Genomic DNA, 17037 nt, shown 5'->3' with positions numbered 1-17037 from the left:
AAAATGTGGGCTGGTGGAATAACTCGGCATTACTGCTTCTCTCACTATTGTAGCCTGCTCCTGTCTAGCCACTTTCACCCCACCTGCCCTGTATTTACTCTTGCTTGTACTAATACACGCAGAAGCGGCATACAAGGTGCAAATCCGCGTTACATTTTTGGCAATCTCTTAAAGGTAAAGAAAATAACTACTGAAATTCAATACCTAAATAAACCTTTCTAAATTAGTAACATCCCAGCGTTGTCAAAAATACAATTAGCATATTCTAAGTACAGTAAAATCATAACGTTATGCTTTAAATAGAGTCCGATGCACCTTTTCAGAAAGCAGTTTTCTGTCAGTCTCTGCATTTCAACCAATAAATTTCACTTTCTCCATAACTGTATCGCACTGTAGAATTCCCTCAATATACTGGGCATAGGCTATTTTTATTACTAATTGCTAATATGGGCGGTAGTCTTGTCAATTGATTGACAAGAATGTGTCACAATGGACATTAGACTTCATAATTGAGTGACAGCGCTTTGCTTTGCGGTCTAATAGCATCTGATAGTGCTGTTACACAGTTCCACTGAGAACACTGACAATTCATCCAGCCATGTACAACATATAATTAGCAATCTTCACAAATGTTAAAAGTATTTCTGGCATAATATCCAATGTATTATAAATAAAGTTATCATATTATGATGTGGATACTAAAACCTATAACAAAACAAAATCGTTTTTTTTTTAATTAAAACTATGCTGCATAGATTGTTTGTTTGTTTGTTTTTTTATTTATTTTTTTTGTTTTTTTTTTTGCAAAAAAAAGATTTATTTCTAGTTTTAGTCTAGTTCTAGCCTCCAGCAAATCCCTGTTATTTATCACAAAGATCTGTTCACTAAGGCAATAATAAGTATTTGCAGATTCCCCTTCTTCCCTCGCCTCCCCAGCTTAGAAATGCTGACAAGCTCCAGGGATCAGATGGTATAGGTAATAAATTAGCTGCACACAGACTCAGTGGCAGATGAGTTTCACTCTCTGCTCTGTGAATAACTGTGCAGAGTGTATAGGGTTAAATTCACAGAGCAGACAGTATAACATACCTGTCCGTGAGTGCAGCTAATTTATTACTTATACAATCCTTGGAGCTTGTGCATTTCTAGGCTGGGGAGGCAAGGAGAGAAGGGGAATCTGCAAATTATTTACTTAGTGAACAACCATCCAAAAATACTTGTTTCTTTTTAACCAGACTTTACATGGTTACATCATTGATTTTTAAACTGTATAACTTTTTAGACTTATCACCATGTCACTGTGTGGCTTAGTATACTAATTACAAATACAGTATCTCCCATGGAAGCAGGACACATAGATCGTTGTTGTGTGTTTTTTTTTGTTTGTTTTTTAAATGCATTTTGCTCCAGTTTCAATCAGTCATTATTACAAATAAATAGCAAGATATATTAGCAAAATAATGTATGAAACTCATCTTTAAATAGAAAAATACAGATATTAAAAAATAAAAATGGTGAAAATTCTAAGTGGATTGTACTGAATAACTGTCAAACGGATCAGTACTGGAACACTGCTTTGACTAATACTGCTGTTCCGGCATCAATAGCACAGCTACGTAACCAAAAGGGAGTGATGAGCTGTGCAAGTAACCTCTCTTTAGCCCAGCCCCTCCTACAGACAGAATCGTACACAGTAAATGCCAAGCCTGGACCTACTTGAGCGTTAGTGTGAACGGCTAATACTGCGCATAAGCAGGCAGCCATATTTAGAAATGCTGATATGTGCGTACGATCGCCCTTATTGGATGGTTATCGCTCAATTCTGGGGGCTTGGGCCAGGTATTTATCTTAAGTTAAATTATAATGGAACCGTATATTACATTTAATTGATGTCTATGGCAATGTAGTATTAAATTAAACATGCAGTATGAAAGAAGAAGAAAGAAAATCCAAATTTTGTTATTTCATCATTTTGATAGATTATAGAAATCTAGACAACTTTTCAATTTACTTTTAATTTGCTTTGTTTTTTTTGTTTTAAATATTTTATTACATTTTCATAAAAAAGATACAACAGTGCGCCTCTTGGCACGCAGCAAGTCACAGAAAATGTACAAACATAAATATACAAGCTTAACCCTCATCTGGGTTTAAACGGTACCATTTACACACAGAGTACATATATTGCAACATATTAATATGTAAAGATTGGGGGGAAATGTTGGCCTACTACCCGTCTACGGTGACCTAAAAGGTGCTAGGGTGATGCTCCATAGACTAAATAGGGATGGTAAGGGTGCGGGGGGTTCCATGTGACCTAGTTGGGGGGGGCACCCTATGTATAAAGGCACGGCAGCCAGAGGGTGTTAAACCTGGCTTTCCAATCAGCCCAAATCATTTCAAACATATCTGACTTTTCCAAGGAATGAAAGAGATTTTTTCCATTGAATATATGTATGCCATGACATTATATTTATCTGGCCAGGAAGGGGGGGTTCACTCTTTTCCAAGACCTAGCAATAGAAAGTTTTACTGCTGAAAAGAGATGTATACAGAGTTATCCCTGGTGCTTGAGCAATTTACAAGAGATTATATGGAGCAAGGCCATCTCTGGCGTTCTGGATAGTTTAATCCCTCGTCTGGACAAAATGGTAAAGCAAGTATGCCAGAGTGGTGTAAGCTTGGGGAAGCTCTACCAGATGTGTGTCATGTCGCCTACATGGTCGCAGTTCCTCCAGCAGCTTGTCTAACCTGGCTGGGACATAATACCAATGTGTAAGGAGTTTAAAATATGTTTCATAGATGGTGACACAATGAAGAGCCTTTTTTGTTAATAAGAGCTTACATTGCCAGTCTCTTGTGGGTATAGATATGTCCAGTTTTTGTTCCCATTTCATGATGTGGGTGGCTTTGTCTACCGGTGTCACTCCTTCCATCAAGTGGTAATGGAAGGACATGGGTTTCCCTAGCTTAAGTCCTTGTTGCAATCTAGCCTCCCATAACGTGGGTTGGCGTGAGGTCGAAGGTTTAAAACCCCAACTCTAGATAAGAAGCTTATTACCCGGGTATACTCAAAAACTAGAAAGTGTGGTATAGGCGCCGAATCCTTAATTTGATGGAGAGTAATAAAGGTGCCTTGCTGGCTGGTGGACCACATATCTTCTACCCTCTCTATACCTAGTCGTGCCTAAGTGGTAGCGTGCGAGTCAGGTAAGTCTGTGAGGAGACCTGAGATGGCAGTGATGGGGGAGGGATGGGGGGCTATGTGTTTAAAGTGTCTTAGCTTCTCCCAGATGGCAAGGCATTCTTTTATAATTGGATTGTCAAAAACTTAATTCCTCATACAATGTGTGTGTGGGGGGGTCCAAAACAGGTCCCTTAGAGGTATGTGAAAGGGTAATGAGGCCTGCTCTAAAGCCCTCCCACTTACTGTCGGAGTCCTTGACGCTCCATTGTGAAACATGCGTTAGCATAGCCGCCTCAAAGTATCGAATGATAGAGGGGGAGGCCACCCCCCCACCCCCGTGCAATCTAGGGTATTGTAGGATTTTGTGAGCTATCTGAGGGGGTTTACCTTGCCAAATGTACCAAGTACATTCACTTTGGAACTGTAGGAGCATGTGCTTGGGTACGTGGATCGGTAGGCACCTAAACAGGTAGGTTAGTTTAGGAAGAAAGCTCATTTTAAGGGCTGCAACTATCTCCAACCAAGAGATAGACTTAAAGTGCCATTTTTGTCTGAGGGTTCTAAGTTCAGCTAGTAGGGGCCGGTAATTAGAGTTGATAATTGTGGGGAAATCACTTGATAGTTTGACCCCTAGGTGTGTGATATAGGTATCTTTGGCTACAAATTTGTATTTATCGTGTAAGTGCTTAGAAAGGTCAGGAGGGAGTCCTCTCACATAGATTTCCGTTTTATTATGGTTCAGTTTGTAGTAGGAAAGGCTACTAAATATCCTTAATATCTCTAACAATCTAGGTATGGTTTGCAGTGGTTTGGAGGTAAAAAAATTGTGGTATCGTCGGCAAATAATGCTACCTTATGAGTCGTACCGTGTAGTTATGCCCTCCATCATACTATCTTTCTCTTGTTAAGTGTAGTCAGTCCACGGGTCATCCATTACTTATGGAATATATCTCTTCCTAACAGGAAGCTGCAAGAGGATCACCCAAGCAGAGCTGCTATATAGCTCCTCCCCTCACATGTCATATTCAGTCATTCTCTTGCAGCCTAACTAAAGATAGGTCACTGTGAGAGGTCTGTGGTGTTTTTTAACTTAGTTTATTTCTACAATCAAAAGTTTGTTATTTTAAATGGCACTGGAGTGTGCTGTTTATTCTCAGGCAGCATTAGAAGAAGAATCTGCCTGCGTTTTCTATGATCTTAGCAGACGTAACTAAGATCCACTGGCTGTTCTCATCTGAGGAGTGAGGTAACTTCAGAGAAGGGGAATAGCATGCAGGGCCCCCCTGCAAATGAGGTATGTGCAGTAAATTATTTTTCTGCGGAATGGAATTGACTGAGAAAATACTGCTGATACCATTGTAAAGTAAGTTCAGCCTTAAATGCAGTGATAGCGACTGGTATTAGGCTGATGAGTGTGTGTACACTGAATGTATTTTTCTAAGGAATGGAATTGACTCTGAAAATACTGTTAATACTGAAATAATGTATGAGCCTTAACTACAGTAAAAGCGACTGGTAGCAGGCTTATTAATAACAATTCATAACTTTTCAAATGTATGTTTAAAACGTTTAAAGGCATGTTAATCGTTTTTTGTGAGGTACTTGGTGATAAAACTTATTGGGGCATGATTTTTACCACATGGCCATCTTTGTTTTCTGCATAGAAACAGTTTTCTGAGCTTCCCCACTGTTGTAATATGAGTGGGAGGGGCCTATTTTAGCGCTTTTTTGCGCAGTAAAAATTCAGTCACAATCTGTCTACTTCATCCTCCATGATCCAGATCGTCTCTAAAGAGCTCAGGGGTCTTCAAAATTCATTTTGAGGGAGGTAATCGGTCACAGCAGACCTGTGACAGTGTGTTTTGACTGTGAGAAAAACGTTAATTATTAAATTATTATCCGTTTTTGGGTATTAAGGGGTTAATCATCCATTTGCTGGTGGGTGCAATCCTTTGTTAACTTAATACATTTACTGTGAAAAATTGGTTGCTATAACTATTTTGGTTCATTGTTATTTCAACTGTGACAGCTTTTTGTGCTTCTTAAAGGCACAGTAGCGTTTTTTATATTGCTTGTAAATTTATTTAGAAAAGTATTTCCAAGCTTGCTAGTCTCATTGCTAGTCTGTTTAAACATGTCTGACACAGATGAATCTCTTTGTTCACTATGTTTAAAGGCCAATGTGGAGCCCAATAGAAATTTGTGTACTAATTGCATTGATGCTACTTTAAATAAAAGTCAATCTTTACATGTAAAGAAATTATCACCAGACAACGAGGGGGAAGTTATGCCGACTAACTCTCCTCACGTGTCAGTACCTTCGCCTCCCGCTCAGGAGGTGCGTGATTTTGTGGCGCCAAGTACATCAGGGAGGCCCTTACAAATCACTTTGCAAGACATGGCTACTGTTATGACAGAAGTATTATCTAAATTGCCAGAATTAAGAGGCAAGCGCGATAGCTCTGGGTTAAGGACAGAGCGCGCGGATGAGGTGAGAGCCATGTCAGATACTGCGTCACAGTTTGCAGAGCGTGAAGACGGAGAGCTTCATTCTGTGGGTGACGGATCTGATCCAGGGAGACTGGATTCAGAGATTTCTAACTTTAAATTTAAGCTTGAGAACCTCCGCATATTGCTAGGGGAGGTATTAGCGGCTCTGAATGATTGTAACACGGTTGCAATTCCAGAAAAATTATGTAGGTTGGATAGATACTATGCGGTACCGGTGTGTACTGACGTGTTTCCTATACCTAAAAGGCTTACAGAGATTATTAGCAAGGAGTGGGATAGACCTGGTGTGCCTTTTTCCCCTCCTCCCATATTTAGGAAAATGTTTCATATAGACGCCACCACACGAGACTTATGGCAGACGGTCCCTAAGGTGGAGGGAGCAGTTTCTACTTTAAGCGTACCACTATCCCGGTGGAGGATAGTTGTGCCTTTTCAGATCCAATGGATAAGAAATTAGAGGGTTACCTTAAGAAAATGTTTGTTCAACAAGGTTTTATCTTACAGCCCCTTGCATGCATTGCGCCTGTCACTGCTGCGGCGGCATTCTGGTTTGAGTCTCTGGAAGAGGCCATTCGCACAGCTCCATTGGATGAAATTATGAACAAGCTTAAAGCACTTAAGCTAGCTAACGCATTTGTTTCTGATGCCGTTGTACATTTAACCAAACTTACGGCTAAGAACTCAGACGCAGAGCGCTATGGCTTAAATCCTGGTCAGCTGACGTGACTTCTAAATCTAAATTAGTTAATATTCCTTTCAAAGGGCAGACCTTATTCGGGCCCGGCTTGAAAGAAATTATAGCTGACATTACGGGAGGTAAGGGCCATGCTCTACCTCAGGACAGGGCCAAATCAAAGGCCAAACAGTCTAATTTTCGTGCCTTTCGTAACTTCAAGGCAGGAGCATCATCAACTTCCTCCGCTCCAAAACAGGAAGGAGCTGTTGCTCGTTACAGGCAGGGCTGGAAAGTTAACCAGTCCTGGAACAAGGGCAAGCAGGCCAAGAAACCTGCTGCTGCCCCCAAGACAGCATGAAGAGAGGGCCCCCTATCCGGAAACGGATCTAGTGGGGGGCAGACTTTCTCTCTTCGCCCAGGCTTGGGCAAGAGATGTCCAGGATCCCTGGGTGTTGGAGATCATATCTCAGGGATATCTCCTGGACTTCAAAACTTCTCCTCCACGAGGGAGATTTCATCTTTCAAGGTTATCAGCAAACCAAATAAAGAAAGAGGCGTTTCTACGCTGTGTACAAGACCTCTTACTAATGGGGGTGATCCACCCAGTTCCGCGGACGGAACACGGGCAGGGATTCTATTCAAATCTATTTGTGGTTCCCAAGAAAGAGGGAACCTTCAGACCAATCTTGGACTTAAAAATCCTAAACAAATTTCTAAGAGTTCCATCATTCAAAATGGAAACTATTCGAACCATCCTTCCCATGATCCAAGAGGGTCAGTACATGACCACAGTGGACTTAAAGGATGCCTACCTTCACATACCGATTCACAAGGATCATTATCGGTACCTAAGATTTGCTTTCCTAGACAGGCATTACCAGTTTGTAGCTCTTCCCTTCGGATTAGCTACGGCTCCAAGAATCTTTACAAAAGTTCTGGGCTCACTTCTGGCGGTACTAAGACCGCGAGGCATAGCGGTGACTCCGTACCTAGACGACATTCTGATACAAGCGTCAAGTTTTCAAACTGCCAAGTCTCATACAGAGATAGTTCTGGCATTTCTGAGGTCGCATGGGTGGAAGGTGAACATGGAAAAGAGTTCTCTATTACCACTTACAAGAGTTCCCTTTCTAGGGACTCTTATAGATTCTGTAGAGATGAAAATTTACTGACAGAGGCCAGGTTATCAAAACTTCTAAATGCTTGCCGTGTCCTTCATTCTATTGCACACCCGTCAGTAGCTCAGTGCATGGAAGTAATCGGCTTAATGGTAGCGGCAATGGACATAGTACCATTTGCGCGCCTGCATCTCAGACCGCTGCAATTGTGCATGCTAAGTCAGTGGAACGGGGATTACTCAGATTTGTCCCCCCTACTAAATCTGGATCAAGAGACCAGAGATTCTCTTCTATGGTGGCTTTCTCGGCCACATCTGTCCAAGGGGATGACCTTTCACAGGCCAGATTGGACGATTGTAACAACAGACGCCAGCCTTCTAGGCTGGGGCGTAGTCTGGAACTCCCTGAAAGCTCAGGGATTATGGACTCAGGAGGAGAAACTCCTCCCAATAAATATTCTGGAATTAAGAGCAATATTCAATGCTCTCCTAGCTTGGCCTCAGTTAGCAACTCTGAGGTTCATCAGATTTCAGTCGGACAACATCACGACTGTGGCTTACATCAACCATCAAGGGGGAACCAGAAGTTCCCTAGCGATGTTGGAAGTCTCAAAGATAATTCGCTGGGCAGAGTCTCACTCTTGCCACCTGTCAGCGATTTACATCCCAGGCGTGGAGAACTGGGAGGCGGATTTTCTAAGTCGCCAGACTTTTCATCCGGGGGAGTGGGAACTTCATCCGGAGGTCTTTGCTCAACTGATTCATAGTTGGGGCAAACCAGATCTGGATCTCATGGCGTCTCGCCAGAACGCCAAGCTTCCTTGTTACGGATCCAGGTCCAGGGACCCAGGAGCGGTGCTGATAGATGCTCTGACAGCCCCTTGGGTCTTCAACATGGCTTATGTGTTTCCACCATTCCCGATGCTTCCTCGTTTGATTGCCAAGATCAAACAGGAGAGAGCTTCGGTGATTCTGATAGCGCCTGCGTGGCCACGCAGGACCTGGTATGCAGACCTAGTGGACATGTCGTACTGTCCACCGTGGTCTCTGCCTCTGAGACAGGACCTTCTAATTCAGGGTCCTTTCAACCATCCAAATCTAATTTCTCTGAGGCTGACTGCATGGAGATTGAACGCTTGATTCTATCAAAGCGTGGCTTCTCGGAGTCGGTTATTGATACCTTAATACAGGCTAGGAAAATTTACCATAAGATATGGCATAAATATTTATATTGGTGCGAATCCAAGAGTTACTCATGGAGTAAGGTTAGGATTCCTAGGATATTGTCCTTTCTACAAGAGGGTTTAGAAAAGGACTTATCTGCTAGTTCGTTAAAGGGACAGATTTCTGCTCTGTCCTTCTACACAAACGTCTGGCTGAAGTTCCAGACGTTCAGGCTTTTTGTCAGGCTTTAACTAGGATTAAGCCTGTGTTTAAGACTGTTGCTCCGCCGTGGAGCTTAAACTTAGTTCTTAACGTTCTTCAAGGCGTTCCATTTGAACCCCTTCATTCCATTGATATCAATCTGTTATCCTGGAAGGTTTTGTTTTTGATGGCTATTTCCTCGGCTCGAAGAGTCTCTGAGTTATCTGCCTTACATTGTGATTCTCCTTATCTGATTTTTCATTCAGACAAGGTTGTTCTGCGTACTAAACCTGGGTTCTTACCTAAGGTAGTTACTAACAGGAATATCAATCAAGAGATTGTTGTTCCATCACTGTGTCCTAACCCTTCTTCAAAGAAGGAACGACTTTTGCATAATCTGGACGTAGTCCGTGCCCTGAAGTTCTATTTGCAGGCAATTAAAGATTTTCGTCAAACTTCTTCCCTGTTTGTCGTTTACTCTGGACAGAGAAGAGGTCAAAAGGCTTCGGCTACCACTCTCTCTTTTTGGCTTCGTAGCATAATACGTTTAGCCTATGAGACTGCTGGACAGCAGCCTCCTGAAAGGATTACAGCTCATTCTACTAGAGCTGTGGCTTCCACCTGGGCCTTTAAAAATGAGGCCTCTGTTGAACAGATTTGCAAGGCTGCGACTTGGTCTTCGCTTCACACCTTTTCAAAATTTTACAAATTTGACACTTTTGCTTCTTCGGAGGCTATTTTTGGGAGAAAGGTACTTCAGGCAGTGGTTCCTTCTGTTTAATGTTCCTGCCTTGTCCCTCCCTTCATCCGTGTACTTTAGCTTTGGTATTGGTATTCCATAAGTAATGGATGACCCGTGGACTGACTACACTTAACAAGAGAAAACATAATTTATGCTTACCTGATAAATTTATTTCTCTTGTAGTGTAGTCAGTCCACGGCCCGCCCTGTCTTTAAGGCAGATCTAAATTTTAATTAAACTCCAGTCACCACTGCACCCTATGGTTTCTCCTTTCTCGTCTGCTTTGGTCGAATGACTGAATATGACATGTGAGGGGAGGAGCTATATAGCAGCTCTGCTTGGGTGATCCTCTTGCAGCTTCCTGTTAGGAAGAGATATATTCCATAAGTAATGGATGACCCGTGGACTGACTACACTACAAGAGAAATAAATTTATCAGGTAAGCATAAATTATGTTTTCCTGGTTTGAACCGCTAAGGGCTTTATCGCCAGCGCAAAGAGCAAGGGAGATACCATTAGAAATGGGGAAGGTTGGTGAACTAAATCCCAGACCTCGGACTGAGGCCGTGGGGTTAGAGTAAAGTGCCTTGATGAATTGTATCGTTTGTTCAGGGAACTGGAAGATTTCTAAGACCCTCCATAGATACTCTCATCTAACCCGATCAAATGCCTTCTCAGCATCGAGGGAGATTACCACTATATGCTTATTCAATATATTGGATTCTAACAGGATGTTCAGTAGCCTTCTAGTGTTGTCTGGGCCTTCCCTCCCTGGGATAAAACCCACCTGGTCAGGATCTATGAGACTAGGGAGCAGATTTGATATTCTATTGGCTATAAGTTTGGAGTATATCTTGACGTCTGTTAATTAAAGAGATGGGCCTATAGTTAGTGCAGTACAAGGGGTCCTTATCCAGTTTAGGGATGGCAATGATGGAGGCTTCAAGTAACTCTCAAGTTTACCTTCATCAATTTGCTTTGTTAATTTGGTATCCTTTGTTGAAAGCATACTTAGGTATGCTCAGGAGCAGCAATGCACTACTGGGTACTAGCTGCTGTTTGGTTGATATATATATATATATGCCACTTTTCATTGGCTATCAGATGTGTTCAGCTAGCTTCCAGTAGTGCATTGCTACTCCTTCAACTAAGGATATCAAGATTATGAAACAAATTTGATAATAGAAGCACATTGGAAAATTGTTTCAAATTGAATAATCTATCTGAATCATGAAAGAAAAGTTTTGGGTTTCATGTCCCTTTAACCTTATAATCATACATAGCTGTTTTTCAGATTAATATAAATAACTTGCAGGTATCAAGCACTTGCTACTGTAAGCCTGATGCTATGTGAGTGTTCCATGCAATCAAGAAAGAAAGTACTGCTACTTTGTACGTCGTTTTTCATCTCTCAGCTAGTACCTTACTTAGGTTCTGTTCAAGTGTTGGGAGAGCTAATATCTGTTGTTTAACCTTGGGTCATGACATCTAACAAACGCAAATCACTTCAACATTTGTAGAATCATTCCCTAAACCACGTCTGAGAAATTAGAAATGGGATCGCCTTAAAGGACATTTATTTGTTCAAAATTTAGCTTAGTTGTCTGTCTGCTTTCAAATGTAGCCTAACAGCGTGTGGTTGCTGGTGGTGGATGCTTTCCTCTGCAGTTTGTAATTATCATGGAGAGGTCTGGGAACATAATCTATTTTCTTTTTTTTTACTGGGAGTGTGTACGTGTGAATATTTGTAATTTTTGTATTACAGAAACAGTTATGTTCAAATTATAGTAAACTTCTTATTCAAAAAATGCTTCCTTTTTTAACTTCCATGTAGGTGCTACTTGTGTGACAATGAGGTCCCGTGTGTCAGTTCTGGACGTTTAAAACAACTAGTGGATTATATACAAAAAAAATCAATGATTAATGCTAAAACCCCTAATTCAGGTAAGAAGGGAATAACTTTTTTTTGTTTTTTGCAAATTATATATACTGGTACTAAACCCTTCATCAAATTGTTCGGAATTTGGAATATTTGTAAATTTGCAGCTGTAAAATTGGACATCTTAGAGAGGGGATGGGACCAATTGTAAGAACAATATCTTATAAATACTTTTGTATACATAGTATCATCAGATAGTACAGTACTGTAATCAGACAGGCAATAGTTAATTAAATATAGATTAGTATTATTTACATGTTGGAACACAAAAAAACAAACCAAATATATTTACTCAGATTGCAGCTTTATTTCTACCTATACATTAATCAATAAAGTCAAAATTAAACTTTCATGATTCAGATAGAGCATGCAGTATTAAAATACTTTCCAATTTACTTCTTTTATCCAATTGTGCCCAGTTTTTTTTCTATGCACACTTTCAGAGACACCAGCTACTACAGAGCATGTGCAAAAGTTCATAATGTATACAAGTCTGTGATTGACTGATGGCTTTCACATGATATTACAGGGTGCTGACAAATTGAGGTAAATTTTGAAATTTGTCAGAAAAATATCTACTCCTTATTTAAAATTCATATTTCAGATTTTTGCGCCCTGTTGTTATAGCAAGCCTGCATGCTACTGCTAGGCCCAGACTCCCTTACGCCTAGATTACGAGTTCTGCGTTAGCTTTAAAAAGCAGCGTTAGGGGGTCCTAACGCTGCTTTTTACCTAACGGTGGTATTATGAGTCTGACAGGTAGAGGCTCACGGCTCACTTTTTTCCCACGACTCGAGGCTACTGCAAATCCCCTTACGTCAATAGCGTATCCTATCTTTTCTATAGGATTTGTCTAACACCGGTATTACGAGTCTTGGAGAAAGTGAGTGGTAGAGCCTTTACCTCCAAGACTCCAACCGCAAAAAAAAGTCAGTAGTTAAGAGTTTTATGGGCTAACGCCGGAACATAAAGCTCTTAACTACAGTGCTAAAAGTACACTAACACCCATAAATTACCTATTAACCCCTAAACCGAGGCCCCCCCACATCGCAAACCCTATAATAAAATGTTTTAACCCCTAATCTTCCGACCGGACATCGCCGCCACCTACATTATCCCTATGAACCCCTAATCTGCTGTACCTAACATCGCCGACACCTACATTATATTTATTACTTCCTAATCTGCCCCCCCCAACCTCGCTGCCACCTTCCTACACTTATTAACCCCTAATCTGCCGACAGGACATCTCCGGCACTATAATAAATGTATTAAGCCCTAAACCGCCGCACTCCCGCCTCGCAAACACTATAATAAATTTTATTAACCCCTAATCTGCCCTCCCTAACATCGCCGCTACCTACCTACAATTATTAACCCCTAATCTCCCGCCCCAACGTCGCCACTACTATAATAAAGTTATTAACCCCTAATAGCTATTTTAGGGTTTATATTTATTTTACAGGCAACTTTGTATTTATTTTAACTAGGTACAATAGCTATTAAATAGTTAATAACTATTTAATAGCTACCTAGTTAAAATAATTACAAAATTACCTGTAAAATAAATCCTAACCTAAGTTACAAATACACCTAACACTACACTATCAATAAATTAATTGAATAAATTAAATACAATTATCTAAACTCAAATACAATTAAATAAACTAACCTATAGTACAAAAAAAACAAAACACTAAATTACAAAAAAATAAAAAAATATTACAAGAATTTTAATCTAATTACACCTAATCTAAGCCCTCTAATAAAATAAAGAAGTTCAATCCGATTGGCTGATTGGATGAGCCAATAGAATGAGAGGTCAATTCTATTGGCTCATCCAATCAGCCAATCTGATTGAACTTCAATCTGATTGGCTGATAGCATCAACCAATCAGATTTTTCCTACCTTAATTCCGATTGGCTGATAGAATCATATCAGCCAATTGGAATTCAAGGGACGCCATCTTGGATGACGTAATTTAAAGGAACCTTCATTCATCGTTAGTCAGTCGGAAGAAGAGGATGGCTCCGCGTCGGCTGGATAGAAGATTGCTCCGCTCCGGAAGGATGAAGATAGAAGATGCCGCCTGGATGAAGATGTCTGCCGGTCTGGATGTCCTCTTCTGCCTGGATAGGATGAAGACTTCTGCCGGTCCGGATGTCCTCTTCTGTTCCATCGGTGGCCGGCTGGCTGAACACGGCTCAAGGTAGGGTGATCTTCATGGGGGTAGTGTTAGGTTTTTTTAAGGGGGGATCGGGTGGTTTTAGAGTAGGGGTGTGTGGGTTGTAATGTTGGGGGGGATTGTATTTTTTTTTTACAGGTAAAAGAGCTGATTACTTTGGGGCAGTGCCCCGCAAAAAGCCCTTTTAAGGGCTGGTAATAGAGCTGATTACTTTTGTAATTTAGTATAGGGTAGGGAAATTTTTATTATTTTGGGGGGCTTTTTTATTTTATTTGGGGGCTTATATTAGGTGTAATTAGATTAAAATTCTTGTAATTTTTTTTATTTTTTGTAATTTAGTGTTTTGTGTTTTTTTTTGTACTATAGGTTAGTTTATTTAATTGTATTTGAGTTTAGATAATTGTATTTAAATTATTGATAGTGTAGTGTTAGGTGTATTTGTAACTTAGGTTAGGATTTATTTTACAGGTAATTTTGTAATTATTTTAACTAGGTAGCTATTAAATAGTTATTAACTATTTAATAGCTATTGTACCTAGTTAAAATAAATACAAAGTTGCCTGTAAAATAAAAATAAATCCTAAAATAGCAACAATGTAACTATTAGTTATATTGTATCTATCTTATGATTTATTTTATAGGTAAGTATTTAGTTTTAAATAGGAATAATTTATTTAATTATAGTAAATTTATTTTGTTTTATTTAAATTATGTTTAACTTATGGGGGTGTTAGGGTTAGACTTAGGTTTAGGGGTTAATAACTTTATTATAGTAGCGGCGACGTTAGGGGCGGGAGATTAGGGGTTAATAATTGTAGGTAGGTGGCGGCGATGTTAGGGAGGGCAGATTAGGGGTTAATTAAATTTATTATAGTGTTTGTGAAGCGGGAGTGCGGCGGTTTAGGGGTTAATACATTTATTATAGTGGCGGCGATGTCCGGTCTGCAGATTAGGGGTTAATAAGTGTTGGTAGGTGGCGGCGAGGTTGGGGGGGGCAGATTAGGGGGTAATAAATATAATGTAGGTGTCGGCGATGTTAGGGACAGCAGATTAGGGGTTCATAGCTATAATGTAGGTTGCGGCGGTGTCTGGAGCGGCAGATTAAGGGTTAATAGTATAATGCAGGTGTCCGCGATAGCGGGGGCGCAATATTAGGGGTTAATAAGTGTAAGGTTAGGGGTGTTTAGACTCAGGGTTCATGTTAGGGTGTTAGGTGTAAACTTAGAAAGTGTTTCCCCATAGGAAACAATGGGGCTGCGTTAGGAGCTGAACGCTGCTTTTTTGCAGGTGTTAGTTTTTTTTTCAGACAGCTCAGCCCCATTGTATCCTATGGGGAAATCGTGCACGAGCACATTTTAGCCAGCTTACCGCTACTGTAGGCAACGCTGGTATTGTGAGTTGAAGGGAAGCTAAATTTGCTCAACGCTCCCTTTTCTGAGGCTAACGCAGCCACTCAGACAACTCGTAATACCAGCGTTGTCTTAAGGGTGCGCTGGAAAAAAAGGCTCGTTAGCACCGCGGGTCTTTACCGACAAAACTCATAATCTAGGCGTTAGACTTTTTATTTGTTATTTTTAGGGCTGCCTCTTGACTTTTGGTAATAATTTTCATTAAGCATCCCCTGGTATGCAAAATCATTTCCTGGGGATTATTCCAACGTATAATCATTTTTTTTTTCAGTGGTCCCTTACATTTCTTACCATGATGCATGTCAGCGGAGGATTCAGTTGATCATAGTTACATTCATTGATTGTGCACTCTTCTGTCCAGCTGTATCCATGTGTGTTTGGCCCAGGCTTGTCATAATCTATGGTTTAGGTTATACGTCTATTTTTTTTATTTTATTTTTTTTATCAAGGTTATGGGTTATAATTTGCCTTCATTTACATTTGTAACTAATTAAATTATTCCATGTAAATTATATATCTTAATTATGGAAAGGTGTTGGGTATTAATATTACTGAATGAGTAAAAAGATTAAATATACATTGAGAACTTGTTGCCATTATATTTACTTTAGGCTCCATAATTTAGTTTAAACAATTATTTATTTTATCCATCTAATGGTGAGAACAAAAAGAAAACCTATTCAAATTTTGAACTGCATATTGTAATCTCTGTATACATTTGTAAGAGGAACAATAAATTATAAAGTCTATCTTACTACTTTGATAAAGCCACAGTGTAAGGGGATTTCCAATCTAAGTGCACTATTTCTGTCAATTATGCATCCTTATTTAGAGATCCTATGAGTAGAGAATCTGAAAAGATTTTTATCTATAGACCAGCTATTGATTTGCTCTTGCTTCTGTAGTTCTCATGTTTTGATTCTGTACATGATATGTTCGATCAGTCCATCACTATAAATAAGGTATTGGGGAAAAGACAAGTTCTTGCAGAAGTATTGTTCTCTATAATTCACTTCATTGTGGATATAGTGCGTGGCTGAAAACTCCCCTGCCTTTTAAAAGGCCTTATGGATTATTTTCTTTTTAATGACACGATGAGTCCACGGATCATCTAATTACTATTGGAAATATCACTCCTGCCCAGCAGGAGACGTCAAAGAGGACCACAGTAAAGCTGTTAAATATCGCCTCCCTGGGGCGGAGCCAGCAGCTTAGAGGAGCAGTCGCATGATCTTGGAGCTCCGGCTCTAAATGCTCAAAAACCACATCAGAATAGCAATCAAAATGCAAATTAAGGATTGAGAAGCTATGGGCTAATTGCCTGACTACAGAATAAAGAGAGGATCGCTTCTCCCTGCCAACGCAACAATCTAAAAGTGAGTCTGGGAGCTTGAATACAGCCCATAGACAGCAGCCATATTTGTGACCCCTGGCCACGTGGACCAGCGCTGTAACTCATAATGGAGAGCGCTCACTGGATCTTATTAGCCATTCGCAAACTCCTGGAATCTTACCAACACGAGTTCACAGCCACTTTAAACACGGCGTCTGGTCTTGCGGCAGAAAATGAGACCTTGACAGTCAACTGTTTTCATGCCGCTGGCGCTGCCGGAACTAGAGGAGCTGCTTCAGAGCCCCAACATTTGCTGCGCACTCCTGACACTGATAGGAGAGTGGATAGCAGCTCAGCATGTCAAGGACTTGATCAGAGGCTAGAAGAGCATTTGGCACGGCAAGCTCAGACAGGCCTGCTAGAACTTGATGGTAGAGGGAAATTCAGAGCTGCGGACATGGCAGTGGCGTTGGGGTCCGGGATCTCGGATCCGGCTCTCGGGCCTCTTACAGCAACCTTAAATGTTCACCTAGTATGCTTACTAAAATGGTCTCCAATAGCTGGACAGCTAT

The 17037-nt window shown here is 40.5% G+C and overlaps 1 protein-coding gene across 2 annotated transcripts in view; it reads left to right on the top strand.

Moving 5' to 3' along the window:
* Window positions 1-17037, top strand: part of USP16 (ubiquitin specific peptidase 16) — a 181268-nt gene that overhangs the window by 21278 nt on the left and 142953 nt on the right. For both annotated transcript variants that reach the window (XM_053705988.1, XM_053705989.1), the window contains one exon: window positions 11433-11542. In XM_053705988.1, coding sequence (XP_053561963.1) covers window positions 11433-11542 — 110 coding nt within the window. The remainder of the gene's footprint in view (window positions 1-11432; window positions 11543-17037) is intronic.

Source organism: Bombina bombina, chromosome 3 (genome assembly GCF_027579735.1).
Source record: "Bombina bombina isolate aBomBom1 chromosome 3, aBomBom1.pri, whole genome shotgun sequence".
NCBI classification, from domain to species: Eukaryota; Metazoa; Chordata; class Amphibia; order Anura; family Bombinatoridae; genus Bombina; species Bombina bombina.
This window is presented reverse-complemented; position numbering and strand designations above follow the sequence as displayed.